Source organism: Perca flavescens, chromosome 16, assembly GCF_004354835.1.
Source record: "Perca flavescens isolate YP-PL-M2 chromosome 16, PFLA_1.0, whole genome shotgun sequence".
NCBI classification, from domain to species: domain Eukaryota; kingdom Metazoa; phylum Chordata; class Actinopteri; order Perciformes; family Percidae; genus Perca; species Perca flavescens.
The window spans coordinates 1,869,835-1,890,070 of NC_041346.1; the positions used below are offsets into that span (position 1 = coordinate 1,869,835).

At 40.3% G+C, this 20,236-nt stretch overlaps 1 protein-coding gene across 3 annotated transcripts in view; it reads right to left on the reverse strand.

Annotated features, from left to right (window-relative positions):
- tln1 (talin 1) overlaps positions 1-20,236 on the reverse strand; it is a 111,021-nt gene that overhangs the window by 81,670 nt on the left and 9,115 nt on the right. For all 3 annotated transcript variants that reach the window (XM_028600841.1, XM_028600839.1, XM_028600840.1), the window contains exons 2-5: positions 7,809-7,881; positions 3,986-4,148; positions 1,500-1,597; positions 111-240 (exon numbers count right to left, since the gene is read on the reverse strand). In XM_028600841.1, the coding sequence (XP_028456642.1) occupies positions 111-240; positions 1,500-1,597; positions 3,986-4,115 (358 nt within the window). In that variant the 5' untranslated portion in view covers positions 4,116-4,148; positions 7,809-7,881. The remainder of the gene's footprint in view (positions 1-110; positions 241-1,499; positions 1,598-3,985; positions 4,149-7,808; positions 7,882-20,236) is intronic.

The window sequence follows — 20,236 nt, forward strand, 5'->3', positions numbered from 1 at the left end:
AAATTTAAAATTGAACACCTACCAATCGAACAAATGTGCGGATCCAGCTCTACCATAGGCAGGCATCATTATCTAGGGGATGTGTGAGCAGTGTGTGGCTGAGAGCTGACCTATTCTAGCACAGATGGTCATGAGCATGTCACTGACAATCTTGGAGTCGTCCACCATGACGGTCTTCACCGTGCCGTCCAGCATGCGGATCTTCAGAGGCCTCTGCTTCTTCTTGTACTCCAGAGTGTCCTGATGACAGAGGAGACACGTCTGGGTTACACCATGTCACAATGCCTGATAGATCTTTCAGGCTTCCATTATCCAAAATACACAGAAATAAATCGTCAAAATCTCCTTCAAACAAGACATTGGTAGTTTTGGGCCCTATTTCCTTGGTGGTGCAGCGACCAGCACAAGCAGCGCGCCGACAGTTTGGTATTTTCCTTGGTACTTTAGGAACAGGTAGGAGGTTCATTAAAATGAGGCAGCGCAAAGAGAGTTGTTGGAATTTTGGTGGGAAATGGTGCTGAGAATAGGCATTTCAGAAGCATGTCTGTTTCTGGAGCAAAGTCACTCTACTGCAAACTAAATACTTGCTTAAATAATGCTTTAAACATATACATAAAAACTCTTCCTTTATTTTGCACGTCAAATATCTTCATCTTTAGTTTTCTGTACTGTTTGATTTTGCCTTACATCTGCACTATTTAGAATGTATTACTGTATTGTGTTTATTACTTATCTTTCTTTATCTTATTTGTACATACAGTATTACTTATCTTTTTTAAACTTTATTTGTATACATTTCTTATCTTTTATATTCTACTTGTTGTGCATGTCCTTATTGCACCATGGGTCGGAGAGAAACTTATTTTCAACTGCTCTGTATGTCTGGCTGTAGTTGTCTGGTCTCTAAAATATCAGAAAGTGGTGAAAAGTGTGGATCAGTGTTTCGCAAAAAGCCCAAGTCGACATCCTCAAATGTCTTGTTTTGTCTACAACTCAAAAGATATTCAGTTTAATGTCCCAGAGGAGAGAAGAAACTAGAACAATATTCACATTTAACAAGCTGGATGTTAAGTTGATGTGCCCACTGACTGCTGCATAAACTGTGTTGTTAAAAATAAACAATGTACTTTACAGTAAAGTGGTTTGTTACATCTGTAGCCTAGAAGTAGCACTCTCCCTTTAACACTGAAGTAGAAGTGACTGAAGGGAAGGGTGGGGGGAGGGGGTCAGGATGAGTGTATTTGCTACATCTTTTTTTTATTATTTAGTTATTGTTAAGATATTTTACATACAGTTGTTCTTTATTCATATGTTGTAGAAAACAAAAGAGAGCATTGTATCCTGGTTCACGTGTGTATGGATGTTCACATTCACTGTGTGCATATGTACAGTAAAGTGGTTTGTAGAGGGGTCTGTCCTTTTGGGAGGCTGTTTGTGTGTTTGTGTGCTAGCAGTTAGGTATTTCTAACATTTTGTGATGTGCAGTGTGTGTGACTCACCCCATTCCTCAACATGTAGTAGTCCAGGGCCTTTCCTGCCTCAAGCCAGATGCCTTTCTTTGGGTCTTCATCAGACAGAAACAGCCCATAGTCATTGGCTGGGGAAGGAATCAGAAATACTGAGTGAGTCACTGGAAGTGTGTTTCTTGGCATACATGCACATGTGGACATTCAGTGACTTTGGAGCTATTATTGTCTCAAGTACCTGCATTGGATGTAACTTTAAAAATGTTAAACTAGGCCAGTGGGTCTCTGGATGGTCTACGTACGCTCGTTCAAACACATACATCTGCTCCAAACATATCAGGTTACACATTTCAAAATGTGACCACTTGTCTCTTGAGGTTTAGACAGGAGAAGTGGACCTTTTCATATGCTGGAGGGTTAAATCAAGATGTTGAAATAGGCAAGTCAGGCTTTCACTCTTTGTCTTCTTCTTTCTAAATGTGAAATGACTTCCACATTGAACAAGTAACGCAGAGAGCTGCTGTTGAAAGCACTTATGTAATAAGACATACAGTAACTCTGCATGCCAGCTGATGTATCTGTGGAGCAAAGGGCTATTCTCAGTTTACAGTGACAATTTTAAGAGCAGCTCCTCTGCAGAGCCTGTAATCTCCGAGACAAAGGTAGCAAGGCTACAATTCATCTGCTTTTAGACATTCCACGCCATGGCCCTAAGGTTGCTTTGTGCTAATTCTACACTCCGATGTTTCACTTTAACTTCCACATCTTCACCGTCCTCAGGAAATGGCTGTGTTCTAGTATGTTAGACACTGTTTTGACCTATGAAATCTTTGTTGTTGTTGTTATTCCTAAAAGCCATTTACATGTGAATAGAATCAATATGTTCTTCTTGAAATGCTCATATGTGACTACTGTAAATGTGCTTATTTTTAAAAATTGCAATTGTATTTGCCATGTAAAAAAAAAAAAAAAAAACACTGTTAAAAAAACAAAAGGGCTTATTTTTTATATTTTCACCCCAACCCCAGGTCCCACATAGAGTTTGCAAGTATAACAGTGGGAATTATTTGTAGATCAGGGCTCATTATTATCCTCCACAAACAGTTGCAGAAGCTTTCCTCTTCCACTATCCCCTACCATCCAACTGAGTGCTATATGGTTTTCATACATATAGAGGAAACACGACGAGTGCAAAGCTGCTTCTCAATCTGCGGGACAAGAAACCACATGGCTTGGATAAGGGTTGGGTTATGCTAGAAAAGTAGTAGTTCATTAGGAGTGTGGTTGGACCTCGTCAAAAGGCACAAGTGTTTAGAGTTATTCCAAAGTTATGCCGTCATTGAGAGGGGGACGACGTGAAATTGTTTCAATATATAGTTAAAAAATGGGTAGAACTGTGTGCATTTTCAGATAGCTTCTCCACAGTTGCAGCTGCACAGATAAAAAAAAAAAAGCAGAAACAGTTGTGTTAAGAATAGGGGTGTCAGCATGAACGCGTTAATCGCAATGCGATTAAGGGCTGAGCATAACGCGTACATTTTTTTTTTATTTTTATTTTTTTTTAAATTGCATTAATCGCATGCCACATTTATTAATTTATTTACCACTTCACTCTGCTTCACTTTGTGCCTAACAGACTACTATTTTGACCCTTTGCAGCACCTTTACTTATCATCAAGCTGTCATACTTCCTCCTAACACATCCTCCTGCTGCAGGCTGCAGGCATGATGGAGAAATGCAGCATTTCTGAATGGCGCTTTTTATTTTCCAATACTCCCGGATGGCTCGTAGACAAGTCGAAAACCATATGCACATTGTGTAAAGCCGAATTAAAATATCACCGAAGCACGTCAAGCTTGAACTACCACCTACGAGCTAAACATAGTCCAGTTAACGTGACTCAAGTTGATGCTAGTGGGCTCAGGCAAAGCACTATTTTGGAGAGTGCTACTCGCCGACCTGTTGATGAAACCAAATCCCCAAAAATTACTACAGCTCTTGCGAAATGGGTGGCAACTAACCGCAGACCTGTCAGCATCATAGAAGAAAAAAAAATAAATAAATAAAACTATCGTTTGACAGCCCTAGTTAAGAGTGAATAATGTCCAAAGTCCAGCATTGAAAGAGTGTGTGTGTCCCAAATTATGAGATTTTAATTTTGATATTTTTTGCATGTTGATGTGGTTTAAATTTTTTATTTTTTATTTTTCAACGTCCAAGGAGGGAGCAAGGAGAGCATGATTTGCATTTAATCTGGAGAAAACATCAGTCTCCAGGACCCACAGCCCACTCCGAAGCCTGAAGAATGTATTTTTTTGTGCATTTTCTTTCTTTTTCTTCTTTATAGAACCAGCTACCTTATGCTGGTCAGTGGTCCGCTGGAACAAGCACTAATGTAAGCTAATGTCAGCGATCGTAGCGTTATCATAGTGTATGGGAAACACAGGATGGAGAGAGGGGGAGGGAGGGAGAGAGAGAGAGAGAGAGAGAGAGAGAGAGAGAGAGAGAGAGAACTCACGCTGTCCGAGCTGTGCCTCAGGAACTCTCTCCCTGATGATGCGTCCAGCATCATACACCATGGTGGAGGGCTCAAACTGCATGGTCTTCACCACGTTCCCCACACCGATCTTTAGTGACAGGGCCACCATGATTGCTGCTCTGCACCTCCACCCAACTCACACCTGCAGGACGGCCAACAGAGTAGTTAGTCAAGACAAAGTGACCGTACACAAATGTAGCTCAATGTGTTAGGGCTGTGCAATTAATCAGATTTTTAATTGCTCCTAACGATCACAAAAATTATTTTTGCACGTTACATTTTGCCAGTAAACTCTTATTTTGTCTTGTCTTTCAGTATGACAAAAAAAAAAAAAAAAAAAAAGACCAAACGGGAAGAGTACGAAGGGAAATGTCACAGTTCAAGGTGCTTTCACTGTTGATTAAATTCAATAAATGCAAAAGCTTTTTAAAAGTCAATGACTAACAGGGTTAAATAATCATGATTTCAATATCGACCAAAATAAAAGTGTTTCCATAGTCGAGCAGCCCTACACTGTGTCAACATCAACAGTTCTGACTCAACCCAAGTTCCTTTAAAGACACTGTTCACATGATCACACAGGTTTTTGTTGAAATATGTTAAGACAGGGGATTTTTCCAACAGAAACATATTAAATATACTGTATATATTAGCTTGTATGTGTTTGCTTGGATTTGAAAGTTAAGTATGCCAAATTCTCTGGCCCCTCCCTAACTGGGATGTAATAGGCAAGACTCAACCGTAGCCCCAGTTTTTGCCTCTTACACAGTTGCTGGCTGCGTTAGTATTAGCAAACCTAATACGCGCTGACAGACGACAAGTATTTCTCTGCAGTGCTATTAAACACAACACATGCAGAAAACTGTGCTACATTCAGCGCCTATGGGATATGTAGGGCTGACAAACAGTACAGCTGTGATATACAGCAAGGCTACTGTTAAGTACTAACACTCCTGCATCTGGCTGAGATGTCTGAGAAAGTCTGTTTTGTATTTTTAAGAGTGACAGAGTTAGGGGAAGGACTCCAAATAGGGCTGTGATATGATAGCAGTTGGTTCAACTGGGATTTTGATGGTTTGGGATGTGATGCTAAAACTTTCGGACCAGTAATTCTGCAAAGGACGGCACGACAAAAACATACAGGCATTGGTAGCACTCAATTCTGGAACCTTTACATAGGCATTCTGTATGGGCCAAATCAACTCAGTCACCTTGTACTGTGTACTCAGTCTTACCACGGATGTATGTATGTCTATGAGAGTTGCTCAGTGGCTCATATGGACAAAAAAGGTCAACTTCCTGCATATAAAATGACCCGGATGATAGGCTCTGCTTCAGCACTACGGGGCCCATAGATACCTTCGCTGGTCGAGCTCCGCTAACTTAATTGCGGATTACATGATTGGAAGGGTTTTTGGGCCCTATGGCATCACATCAGCAACACGGAAGTTGTAATTCCACCGTTTTGCCGCTGTGTTGGCTTCAAAGCTTGGCACGCTTCCTGGGGGCCCGAGTCTGTCGGCCCTGGTAGGCGGTGCCTGTCCACATCGGTCACAGGTAGGGTCAACAGCACCATAAATCCTAGACTGCCTGACCTGAGTTAAGTTAAATGAATGCAGCGAATGATTGTCACTGTCGGACTGTGACTAGCAAAAAATGGATGAGGACTGAACCTGACGTAGAACTGAGGGGAATTTCTAATTATGTATTTAATTTATCTAATATTATTTTCTTACACTTCTCAGTACAGTGTGAAGCTGGGTTTAAAATAAGGAACCACAGTTATATTTACATAACTACAAGAAACCAGAGGACTGTGAGAAACGCAGCTCAGACAGGAAACAGAGTTCTGTCTATGCACTGCACATTGTGGTTAATGCATTATAAACTGTGGCTGGCCCCTAAAGAAAGACCAAAAAAAGACCAAAAACATGAACACGCTTCAGCTAGATAGGATTTTTGAACCTGGTGTTTGTCTCAGCATTGTCTAACTACATAGCAGGCTGTGACATGTTACAAACTGAATCTGGTCTCAAAAAGGACCAAACTAGAAAAAGAGAGGGGTGATCCCATTTCCTCTGCTGCTCTGAGCTGAATGAACCAGAGCTGACAATGGGCTCAAACTATTCCCAGTGGTTGAAAGTAACAAATTGCATTTATTCATGAATGCAGAACATGCAGAAAAGTATATCCTCTTATTTCACAGATAAGAGGAAACACTTGGTGTGCTTCATGGCTGCAACACAATGAGCGTCATCTCCAAGTTGGAAGCGGTTCTCGACGCCCAATCCTAGGAGCGGGTGTCTTTATAAAGCTGTTTGGAGATGACAGCTTAGCTGCAGAGTGACAGCAGAAAGCAGCACGGCATGTGTTGGCATCAGAGCACCGACAGATTAAATATCACAACACAGACACGCTGACACCCTCGGCCTTGCATCCTGCTGACAACGTATCACCCTCCGTTCTTCCTGCTTTTTCTGGCTCCTTCCTTGGTGACAGGCGGATGTAAGTGGGGTGTGTAGCTGGCAGGGGATCAGCTCTCAGGATACAGCGATCAAAATGAATGCTGGGTAATGTAGTAACAGACAACAGTGGACTTAATATGCAGGAAAACTGCCTTTTTCACGGCAAATATGGAGTCAGGGGCGGGGCTGGAAATATGGTTGCACCCCCCCCCCCCACTGGACTAGAGTGCTGAATAGAGTTGTGATTTCCATAGGATCAGAGTACTGTCACTTGGCCCTTGTCACTATGGGGAGAGACACAGCATAGTATCGCAATATTTTCCGTGGCAATACTGGATCGATACACAGACGCCGAGTATGGATCTTTTATTATACATGTGTTGGTCAGTTTGTCTGCTTGACAACCATTTTGCAGAAATAAAATTGAAATGAGATGAACAAACTTTTTACAACTTTTTAGATAAAACAGATGTTGACAAAGTTTCCTTTTGGGGACATCATTTGAAATTGGGAAAAATTTGAAGTTGGAAAAAAGGTTATGAATTACAATATATCGCAGAATATTGCAAGTTTGCATGTTTAAAATCGCAATAATATCGTATTGTGACATAAGTATCGTGATGATATTGTATCGTAAGGCCTCTGGTGATTCCCACCCCTACTTGTCACATGACCAATAATGTTTCCATGACTATCAAAAATGCTGATACCATGGAACCAGCACTGAAATTTCTTTTGTGGTAGACTGAGCCTATATGTATTGTATTTGGATATTGTTTAAAATGAAAACAAGTGAAATTAATAATGAATGTGATGTTTTATTTAGCAGAATTACATTGTGTTGTTCTATTACATTGTGTTGTTCTATCCTATCAAATAGTTCCTATATTTCTAAGCAGATTCTTCTTCTATGCTGTATTCTGATCAAAACCCCCGGCAGATTATTGGTCCCTCCCTGTGCCACCCCACTTCGCCCCTGTACGGAGTGCATTACCCTAAAGACTGACAAGAGCCACGATGATAAAAGGTGAACTTGCAACAAGCTAAGCCATGTTGAGGAGTAACATTTGTTCTAAATATCAAGGACTACAGTTTCTTGTTAAACTATTGAAAGTTATGGGAGACTTTTCTTTTTTTTACAAATGCTGTGAGATGTGTACATTTGTTATCTGTGACTCTCTGTTGATTCTAACATGTAATTTGGTGAACAAACTCAAAAGATCCTGCTAAGTGTAAGGACTGGAATCATCTCAGATCACTTGCTGACTTTCAATTCATTAATATCCACCTGAGTGTAGGCCTATTCAACGTCGAGAGAAGGGGAGTGAAGTAAATACCTGATGTAAAGCGGTGTTTGAGTGACAGCCCTCCTGCCCAGTCAGATGATGACCTTTGGGTTTTTCTCTCTGGCTGAAAAAAAGGAAACAGACCAGGTTACCATCATTTTGGATTTAATGACCAATCACAACACAACAGTCAGACGCTCCAGCAGTTTGGGAGCTTGCAATTTCTTACAAATTCAACCAATCGCACATCATTTGCCAGAACTTTCCTCAAGAGTTTTACACAGTAGACATCCTGCACACTAAATTTCCTTTTCTAAGGTTAATCTAATAAATAAAGTGGAACTTGTGGAATTGCTATAATCTGTCTGGGTGTGAAATAGTTCACTAAGTGCTGTGGCAGGAAGATCTCCTCTGCGTGTGTGTGCGTGTGTTAAAACTAAAACGTACGTGTGTGTGTGTGTGTGTGTGTGTGTGTGTGTGTGTGTGTGTGTGTGTGTGTGTGTGTGTGTGTGTGTGTGTGTGTGTGTGTATATCACGGTAATGACAGGTATTGCAAAATCCATACCCATAAGTCAGTTCTCGCAAATATTTTACTGGCTGACTGTGGACTTCTCTGCAGTAACATGTTTGAAGGCACTTCAGGCCTCCGGCTGCAACACTCAGCCCAACATGCTGATACACAGCAGTGCTAGGAACTTCTCTCTCATGGTCATTTTGTTTAGTGACTCTCATCAGTCACTGACGAAACAACATCTTCACAAACTTGGACCGTCCTCTACTTTGGTAGGACAGGGTTCTTGTGAGATCCCACTCAGATGTGCTGATGTCATTTCCTGTTTTAAAAAAGCCCTTCAATGCCATAAAAGGGCATTTCATCTGTATACTCCCAGCTATGATTCAGCAGGGAGCAGTGTATCCTGTCTGCAATGAATGTAAGGACAGTTTGTTTGGCTTAAGGAAAGATAAGAGGGGACTCATGCATATAAAGCTCATTCAGGTCTGTTATGTAACATTGGTTGTCTTCCATATTATAAAAAAAACAAAAGCACATTTAGGACCAAAAATCCAGTACTTCACTGCTCCACTCTTCCAGTTTGATAAGTATCAATACAGACTGAGTGAAAGCCTGGAAACTTCTGAAAATGCAATATACTGCGAATACTGTGAATACTTCCCACCCCACCCTGCCTGTAAGAGGAAGTGCTGAGTCGCAACAGTAATTACCGAGAAATGTGGAAGAGTGCACTAAAGTCCACAGTAGCCAATCACAATCTGTTTGGCAAAAGAAACACTAGAAAACAATACTGAGGCAGAGTTCCAAGGAAAAGCATTAATTAGTGTATTGTGTTGAACAGTATGAGACAAGACATCAGTTAATATGCACATACAAATATTAACATATTTTTGGGCATAATTAAAGATTATAAGTGGTTAAGATATAGAAATATAAATTCTCAGTATTAGACGTAAAAAATCTCAGTTTTGCCAGTTTGTACATCAAATAGGAAAGTTCTGTTCACTTAAGTGCTTTAGTTGTAAATCCATTTCAGAACATATGCAATGCCTGTGTTGACTGAATTTGCAACTCATTCACTTAAGCCATCATATCAAGTTGTTTAGCATGTCGCATGGGGGAGTCAAACCTGAAACTGCTTTATTAGTGAAAAATAAATACACATGGATGTCTAGTCTAACAACTATTGGTGATACAAATACACAATTGTTGAATTAACTTAATTTTTTAAGTTGGGCTCCTCGGACCGCTCTAGTTATCAAAGCAAAAGAAAACAGTATAACTCCTTGAGTTGACACAATAGCTAGTTTTAAAATTCCGTAAACTCAAAAGATTTTTGATTGAACATTATGCGTAGTGTACATACTGTGTAGTATAGCAGCATTTCTGAGGTGATAAGACTTTAAAACATACTGCATACTACTGTATATAATAGGGGTTGACCAATACTGGACTACTTCTTCGTCTGCTTCTTCTGATGCTCCTTTGTTTTATTCTTTAATCCTTTTTTAAATGTTTATTGTATGCACCAGGGCAAATTCCTCGCACAGCAAAGCTCCTTTGGGAAATAATCACATTCTGATGTTTAAAGGTTTTAAAAGTCTGACAACAATATATCAGCCAACATTCACGTGTGTGTGTGAGGCTTTTTAACTTCACCATCTTTATCGGTGTGGGGTCAGATGGGGTCACGACCTGGAGATCTACTCAATCAAACTCTGAGTTTTATAAGGAGAAGTTTGGATGACATGAGCATCAGCAATGTGACACCTTTATACACGACTGAAAACCAAACTTCACAGATACGGATACAACTAGCCACACAATCACACACACACACACACACACCACCACCACACACAGCAAAGTCAGCAAAATATTCAATTATAACTAGGGGTGTAAGAAAAAAAACAATACACTTGAGTATCACAATATTTTATTTAGCAATACTTTAGCGATTTTCAAAAACGTAATCGTTTTTTTAAATTAATTATTTCTTCTTTTTAATTTAAATGCAAAAATATTCATGTAAGGCAGTGGTTCACGTTTATGTTGTGTTTAAACCCCCTACTGCTAGATGGCTATGCTGAGACACACCACGAGTGTCCTTGCCTAACAGTGCCTGACTTTTTGCTAGAAGCTAACAATGTAGCTATGGCTGAACGTTGGTCTACTTTAGCATACAAAAAATGTATTCACTAAGAACCTGTGAACCGCAATCCCAAACTGGCAAAAAAAATATCGCAATAGATCGCCTTACCCACAGTGTCGAAATATATTGCAATATATTGACTCGTGACCCATGTATCGTGATACGTATCGTATCGCCAGATTCTTGCCGATACACAGCCCTAATTATAACCCAGTTCAGAATTTAAAGACAAGGCTCACATAGGAAATGTGTAGCTAATATGCACACTTCAATATTTGTTTGCATAACGCAAGTCATATTGTCATCCCAACATTGAACAATGTGATCGCGCATCGCAGATTTTCCGCACATCGTGCAGGCCTTAAACTAGGGATGCACCGATCCAACTTTTTCAGTCCCGATACCGATGCCAGGGCTTTGTGTATCTGTCGATACCGGATACCGATCCGATAGAGTTGTTGAATTAATAATAAACTGTATGTATACCTTCCACCTCATACCTTCCTTCCACCATGTGGAAGAGACTAAAGGCACCAGACCTTCCTAACTAAACATTACTTTCCTTACTAAGACAAAATAACAGATGTAATGTATTGAATTCTTATTTATTTGTTATTTAAAAAACAATTGTGCATTCAAATTGAAAATATAATGTAATCAAAGTTCTTAAAATAAATTTAAATGAATAACAATAATGGGCATTTATATAGGTTTTATAATGGCTTATTCTACTGTCAGGAGTACATAGAATATCACACAAACATGTTAATGTCATCATGTTTACTGAAAGCTTTGATTACTAAAGGGTTTGGCTCCAAGACATTATACAATAACTTTATATGAAGGAGAATCCATCAAACAGTTACAGAATCTGAACTATATTTATTGTGCAAACTGCAAAGTAGTAAAATAAACTCAAATCGAATGAATACACATACAAACAACTTTAACATTGTTTCCCTTTTAAAACCAAATAGTTGTAAGCTAGTTGTATAAACACTACCTTGGCCACAGGTCAGTTAGGTTGTTGTAGTGTGGTTGTAGTGGGCGAGTGAACGGAGCTCCGCTGTCAGCCTCCGTCGCGGTTTGAATAATGTCAGCAGGTTGGCTGACGTATTTCAGCGAGGCGAGACATCTTACATCCAGAGTTTGAATCATTGCTCTGAACCCGTTTTTCTCAGCGGTCTGTAGCGGGAGCCTAGGTGGATTGTTATTGTGTTCATAATGTTGCTCCGCTGCATGCTTGAAGTGACATGTCTAACGTTAGCACGGCCAAGTAATGTTAGCACAACCAAGTAATGATAGAGCGACAATAGTGGCTAAATTATGTCCCATTTTTTAGAAACAAAAAACTTCGGAACAGACGGCTCTTCTCTTGAGCATATGTTGTTCTGGTGTATCTCTGGTCTTTCTTCATCCTCTACCTCTCTTCTCTGTTCTTGAATGTGCAGTAGCAACCGGAGCCTCTCCCAGCTTAACGGACTGTTATGCTACCTGGCTAGCTAGCAGCTATAATGTTACCCAACATGCCGTTCGGCTGTGTACATTTGTAAATGTAAAATTATTAGTGTTAGAAATTGTTTAAGTCACAAGATCTGTTCATTTCTCCGATCCCCAATCCAGCTCTTTTGTCAATATCGGGCCGATATCCGATCTTAATATGGGATCGTTGCATCCCTACCTTAAACACATTTCGATCTGGATCTGGATGAACTGTTGCTTTGTGTCCAACATATCTGACTGCTAACGTTTATTGACCAATTATGTGATCTGAGCAATAACCTTGGTGAGTACAATGCATGGACAAAAAGAAGACCTAAGTTGTAATAAAGCCAAAAAGTCCTTTAAGACTCAGCAACTAAGGTCTGCATATACATTAAGCATCAAGTACTGGTTACCAGCAGCTACATCACCAGTGCTTGAAGACCTTTCCCAGCTAACTTCACTTCCTGTCACACCAGTCCAGTCTTCCACTGTACAGCGACAGCAGTCAACGGTCATCCTGTCCTGTCAGCAGTCAGATACTCTCTCGCCTCATTTCCTTCAATCCAGACTCTGTTTTTGTCTAAAGCGTAGGGGGAACCATCCAACAACAACCAGAGGATTATTACAATAACTTCTTATCTTAATATGCAGAGCAACACATTTCACTTTCTGCTCTCCAGGGCTGATAAGTACAGCAAGTGTTACTGTTACAGTCTCTATCACCCGATGCCTGAAGCGTACAGTGCAGTACACGCAGCTCAATGGCGTGTTAAGCCCCCAACGTTGACTTCAAGGCAGCACTGCAACCGTCGACTAACATTCCTCTATTGAACAAATGAAACATTATATTGAATATAAAAGTGAAAAGTGAAATGACAGTTATATTGTATTGTGCAGCTTTCTACTGATATTTTCTTTTAACTAACAAAAAAAAAATCTGTTTTGTGTCTTTTGCAATATGTTGCAGCTTTTTGCAATGTGTATATTGTGCCAGTTGATATTGCGATGACGATAAAAAAAAACAATATATTGTGCAGCCCTAGAACAAATCAAGCAATTTGTTGACACTTTGGCTGTACAAAAATGTGATAAAAAAAAGAATTAACAAATGATAATAATCAAAAGTTGCAGCCCCAGCCTAAATTCTATCAGATACTTTGTACGTCCAGAGATCTGTTGCCAATGACAACAGGTTAAAAGAACACCGCTGTTCTCCTTTCACTAAAGGTATAGAAGCATTGACAGTAAAGCAGTATAGCAGAAGTGAAGCAAGCTGCGGTGAAGAACGGTTCACCACGAGTTCACAGTGCCACGGAGTACATACAGCTCTTTGCAACCAGTACGCTCTATCTACAGTCTCGGTTCCCAGCTGCACTCAAACATCCTGTGTGATGACGGCCCACAGCAGCCCTGTTGTAGCAGAACAATACTGACTCAGTCACTGCACACCCTGCACCATGATACACAGCACAAGTAAACTTGTATTAGGGTAGTCCAGATTTAGTAAACATTTTTAGGTTTCTTGTTTCACTTCCCAATATGTGCACTGCTACTGCTGCTGTGGGCCCTCATAACTGAGAACACTGTCAATATCCTGTATCAGGGAATTTCCTCTCTAACTGGGACGTTTTGGGACTGATTGGTGGGATTGCTGTGGACGAAGTACAAACAGAGATACACTGGTAAGAGCAAATTAGGTTTAACCACGTACCAGCTAATTTAAATAGCTTACCTTACTGTATTGTATGAACAGTTAACTTCATTTAATATTGTATGCAGTGTTTTGGTTTGTGTGGTGCAAATGTTCCACCAAAACTGAGTCCGGAGCTTAGCACCACCCAAGACGATTATTATTGGTTTAAAGAAATGCAAACAACCCAGAACGTTTTTTTTTCCTATCCCAGTGTACATCGCTGTGGAGCTAAAGCTGGACATGTGAGAATAATTACACCTAAACACAAATCCAATTTATGCCCTCCGAGGCTCCTACTACTCCACTTGATGAACGTGGGACAATGGGAAATAACTGACAGCAGTACAGTGCCTACCCGGCACACCTAAATCAAATGGAGCCCTCTGTTCATTAGATGCAGCTGTGTTTACCCTGCTGCGGCGGATGTCAAAACCACCTGATTGCCAAAAGGGGGACACGGTAAAAGAAAACATTTGTGTTTGTGCCAACAGTCCTCCCCAATATACTACAGAGAGATATGAAGTATTTGTATCCTACATATACTTTAGACTGGCTTTTACTTCATGTTCCATGAGCGCAGTCTGAACTTGGATAAACTGCTTTTAATTTTACTAACAACAAATTACAAATTACAACCCTTTCTTAAAATCTCCTCAATTGTGTCTCTTGGACAATTTAGAAATCTGGTTTCAGACCTGGAAACTCCTACTTGTAATTGCTTTACATAATTGTACTTTCTTTTGCACCTATTGTACTATCCTAATGTATTTATCAAATCATTTTCCAATTCAGAAAGTTGTATTGTCTTTCTATATTTCTTATGATTGTATTTTCTGTGTTGTTCTGTTTTTGTCTTTGTAACTTGACTCAATGACATTGAAAATGAGGGTCGCCCCTCAATGTTCTCATGAGGATAAATAAAAGGTTGATTGAACTTCATAAATCTCTCTACAGCTTTGTACATGTCGCGCTTATTTCTTAAGTCACTTTTGAGTGATCAAATCAAATCTAAAGCATCAGATTTAAATCCTTCTGGTAGCTACCCCAGCAAAATATGCGGTGGTTTCATTCGGAAACATCACATTACAGAAGCTAAAGGCGTTCTAACTGCTGTTCCAAGGTTCCCCACAGCACGGACATCTTGTTGCCACGTTTATCCACTGCAGCTCTTTACATTAAAGATTGCTGTGACTGCTTTCTGGGCAGATTTAAAAAAAGTATCCTCAGAGGGATTGCTCATCTCTTCTGTCCAACTATGCGACTTCTGATACCAACAACAACATCACGTGGGGTCTTTAGCTAACTCGAGCAACCCTGCTGTGCCTATTTTAGGAAGGGTGATGTCCACGTAACAGGCCACCACATTATGTAGAAAGAGCTCAGTTTCTGTGTTTGGGATTGGTTGGTAATATTCTATCCAGCAATGTAACTTCAGCTTTCTACTGTGTATCAAGGCCATATCTATAGCAGTCAGTGCTTATGCGGTTTATGTCACTCAGCTCCAGCAGATGATAGACTAATTGATCACATGGTACTCACTCTGTGGTGTTGGGTAAAAGAAAACCTTGGTCAGTCACAAGCAGCATGTGTGAGGAAACACATCTCTGCACTACAGTTAAATTAGAACTCACCAGCTGAACACATACAGAGCCTGCATCGCAGTTAAGATGGTTTAAAGTTTTGGACTGAGCATGTGTATGATGAGAATCATCCACGTCCTCATCGCGATGCAATTATTCATTTCAACACCCCGAAATCCTATCCTACAGACTGAAGAACAGTTTTGTTTGGTACAGATCCTCGCAAAAATCCCACTATAATAATTTGTATTATTTTCAATGAAAATGATTTATGTTCCAGATCACCAAAACACGGATTAAAACACTTAAAAAAATGAACAATGATCTAACAAACAAAATGAACAAGAATTTACTTTAGACAGCCCTAGTCTTACGTGATTTAACAGGAGTTAGGAGAAAACAGTGTTGAGATTTATAATAACATGTAACTTTCTGTATGGATCATAGTACAGTATTATGGGTATTTTATCTGCTGAACCGTTACGTTTGGCAAAAAAAAAAATGATTTAATTGACAAATCACATCATGGCTACACTTTCCTGTCATTTGTTTTAATTTCAAAGAGCACTTTGTTGTATTTTAGCAGAATACTAAGCAGGAGAAGGACAGAAATTAGTAGATTTTAATCTGTTTATTTATCGCAATTTTTTTTTTATCATTATTGCGATATTCAGAAAACGTTAGGGCATATTGCATATTTTCCTCATATCGTTCAGCCCTAATAAATACCCTGAAATTGTGTCAGAAGCAGCATAGTCCAACAATATTTTCATTTGTATCACCACCAACCACAGAATTTGAAGGTGGTCTCTAGTGCGCCTGCTCTATGGGCCGCACACTGCACATTTTATACACAGCAGCTGAACTTTTTTTGGTTTCGTGCGCCACTGAACAACTCTCATAGGAATGACCAGGGCTCCGCCTCGAACACTGAATCCAGGTCTTATTATACATCCATGGAGCATAGATGTACGCTCCACCTCTTTGCCCATGTGGTCCATTTTTTATACAGTCGGTGATCTGGCCCCGGGTTTATCTGAACCCTTTACGTTCGATACTGGTACATATTTAGCCGGGCAACATGAGCACCAACTCTGCTGTCTCCAGCACGGCAGAGGAATTCAACTGTGTGCATTCCTCTGGTATGCCAGCATCAGAGCATAGAGACAAAGAGAAAGAGGGAGAGAAGAAAGAAGAGAGGCTTTATTCAGCTGTATGTCACTGGCAGCCAGCACAAGAACTAAAGGCAGCCAATCCCAATGGAAAACAGGAATGTGAAGACGGAGAAACTCTGTGGCAAAGGGAAGATAACATCTCATCTACAATTGGAGACCATTTTCAACTCCAAGGAAGTCAACAACAAAACAAGGTTTACTCTATACACATTAATATGCCATTTCCTGTATTTATTTGCACCTATTTAACCATGGCAGTTAAAGCACTGACATGAAATTGGTTATTGTACTTATATTGTACTTTATATAGCATTTCCTAGGACACAAACTACCATTATTGCGAAAAGTGGAATTGTCTGCATTGTTAAAAACTACTTTACATTCACAAGTTTCTGAGAGATAATGTTTGTATTTTTGCATCTTTAATAAAAGAATACTTTCCTTTACGGCTTTACCTAAAATGATGCTTGTCGTGTTAAATCAGAGTCTGATGGACCCCAGATTGGACAGGGAAATCCACAGTCAGTTGACCTGCATGGTAGCATACAGTAGATCAAGCGCAGACAACTGCAAATGCTCATATTTTAGGAGCACAACCTGATATTATGAAGCAGACATGGGGCTCCAGACTATCCTTTTCATTTTTTCATTTAGGTGCACCCAAAAAATTTACCACGCCTTTTTTGCGCCACAATAGTACATTTTAAGCTTCATTAGATTATGACGTCTCACATTATTACCATGTAAACAGATTCCATAGTAAGGGCACTGAAGACACTTACTTGGCATGAAAATGTCACTTTATGAGGTTTTTTAACATTAATATGAGTTCCCCCAGCCTGCCTATGGTCCCCCAGAGGCTAGAAATGGTGATAGGTGTAGAAAATGAAAGCTCAGATGGGGTTCAATTCAGTTCAATTCTTAATGTAAACATTAATACTTTTAATAATGCACCAGGTTAAAGGGAACCTTGTAAAATTAGAGAATCTCTTTCATATCCAAGCTAAATTGGTTTTGTAACTCTACACTCAAAAAGTGTCTCTACTCCATTTTTGACGGTGTCTCGGCTCGTGCCGGGCAAATGACACTAGGGGTAAGTACCCCAAGATGCCCTGATATGTCAATCTGGCGAGCGACTGGCTGCATTTCTCTGTGCCCGTCCACAAGCGATTCTGCTCCTCTACTTCTTTCTAATCACACGTAGAGCTGTCGGTCCGACAGCGCTTCACTCACAGCACTTCACGGAGCTTCCGCCTCCAGTGTGGATGCATGGCCCCAGATGACATTACAATAATAAAAAGCTAAAAGTACAGAATATGATTTGATGACCAATTCAGAGCCATCTTTAATAATAACCACATTTTATTTAAACTTGAGAATCTCTTACAATGATTTCTACTACTATGAAGAATCACCAGGACCTGACGTCTCACAGTATAACCAGTTATCTTGGTGGCTTTGTCACTCACACTCACACTCACACACACACACACACACACACACACCTCTGTCGGGCGGGTTCAGCTTACTCAGTGTTTCCTTTAGGATTGTTTTTAGCAGTGGGGGCATGTCTGTCCGAACAACAACAACAACAACAACCCACCTCTGAATAGTTCTACTTGTTGTTAAATTGCAATGTGAGCGGTAGGATAATTTTTTTGTACAGCCCTATTTCTGATACCATGGTGGCAGAAATTTAACAGGAAACACTGTTAATGTGCAAATGTCCTGGTTTGGGCCAGTCAAAAAGTGACAAAGCAGTGTTCAGAGTAAGTTATTAAAGGTGCCCTGCCACACAAAACCGTTTTTACCTGCATTTTTTGAAATGTGTTAGGTCCATATGTGTGTGAGTTATGTGGTGAATGTGAAAATGAATTACTACCTCCTCTGTCAGCTCTAGCCACTGAACAGAAATAAGCGGAGAAATCAGGCCAATTACAAAAGCTGGTCAGTCTGACATCATGTCGCCTGAGCTCATTACTATTCATGAGCTCGCCCATTTGCGCTGGGTAAAAGATACTGACAGCCAGGCTCTCATTGGCTAGCTGTTTTTCTATACCACGCTAGAATGGCTTGAAACAAGGTAACCAAGGTTACAGAGTCCATGGTAGACCTTCAGACATTACCACAAAGTGATGAAATACGTGTGGCACGGGGCAGCCTCTAGCTCACACAGTAAGAGCGTTTGCCCCATGTTGGCCGAGTCCTGCAGTGGCGCAGGGTTCGAATCCGACCTGCTGCCCTTTGCTGCGTGTCATCCCCTTATGACACAAGGATATGCTTTTGTCCTGATTCCAATCCTTTGCGATACATGGGCGCCGATTCGATTTGTATTGCGATTTTCACAGGCTATGTCATCTGTAAAGAAGAACATAACGTGGATTTTCTGCATCTTCCGCTTTCGCTCCGTTTCTCTGGAAACAGATACAATGCAGTCGCCCTCAACAGTACCGTATAAATGGAAAATATTTATTGGCATCATTGGCATATATATATATAATCGAAATTTTATATATATATATATATATATATATATATATATATATATATATATATATATATATATATATATATATATACAGTGGGGGAAATAAGTATTTGACCCCTTGCTGATTTTGCAGGTTTGCCCACTTACAAAGAATGCAAAAATCTACAATTGTAATCATATGTACATTCTAACAGTGAAAGACAGAATCCCAAAGAAAATTCCAGAAAATCACATCATATGAATTTATTAAAATTGATAACCATCTGATGAGGAAAAACAAGTATTTGACCCACTGGACAAACACCATGTTAATATTTTGTAGAAAAGCCATTATTGGCCAGCACAGATGTCAAACGGTTTTTATAGTTGGTGACAAGGTTTGTGCACATTTCGGCAGGGATGTTGGCCCACCCTCCCTGCAGACAGCCTCCAAATCATTCAGGTTCCGAGGTTGTCGCCTGGCAACTCGAATTTTAAGCTCCCTCAAAAGATTTTCAATCGGTTCAGGTCTGGAGACTGGCTAGGCCACTCCAGAACCTTGATGTGCTTCTTCTTCAGCCACTCTTTTGTTGCTTTGGCGGTGTGCTTAGGGTCGTTGTCGTGCTGAAACACCCATCCTCGACCCATCTTCAGCTCTCTCACTGAGGGAAGGAGATGTCGGTCCAGAATTCCACGATACATGGCCCCGTCCATCCTCCCCTCAATACGATGGAGTTGTCCCGTCCCCTTGGCTGAAAAGCACCCCCAAAGCATGATGTTGCCACCACCATGCTTGACGGTGGGGATGGTGTTCTTTGGGTTGTACTCGGTGTTCTTTGTCCTCCAAACACGACGAGTTGAGTTGAGGCCAAAAAGTTCTATTTTGGTCTCATCTGACCACATCACCTTCTTCCAGGCCTCTTCTGAGTCGTCCAGGTGGTGAATGGTGAACTTCATGCGGGCCTGTACATGTTTCTTCTTGAGCAGGGGGAACTTGCGTGCGCTGCAGGATTTCAATCCATGACGGCGTAGTGTGTTACCAACCGTTTCTTTTGTAACTGTGGTCCCAGCTGCCTTCAGTTGATTCATCAGTTCCCCCCTTGTGATTTATATATATATATATATATATATATATATACAGTGGGGGAAATAAGTATTTGACCCCTTGCTGATTTTGCAGGTTTGCCCACTTACAAAGAATGCAAAAATCTACAATTTTAATCATATGTACATTCTAACAGTGAAAGACAGAATTCCAAAGAAAATTCCAGAAAATCACATCTTATGAATTTATTAAAATTGATAACCATCTGATGAGGAAAATCAAGTATTTGACCCCCTGGACAAACAGCAAGTATTCTGGCTCCTACAAGCCAGTTAGTCTTTCTTTAAGACACAGCCCCAATCCGAACC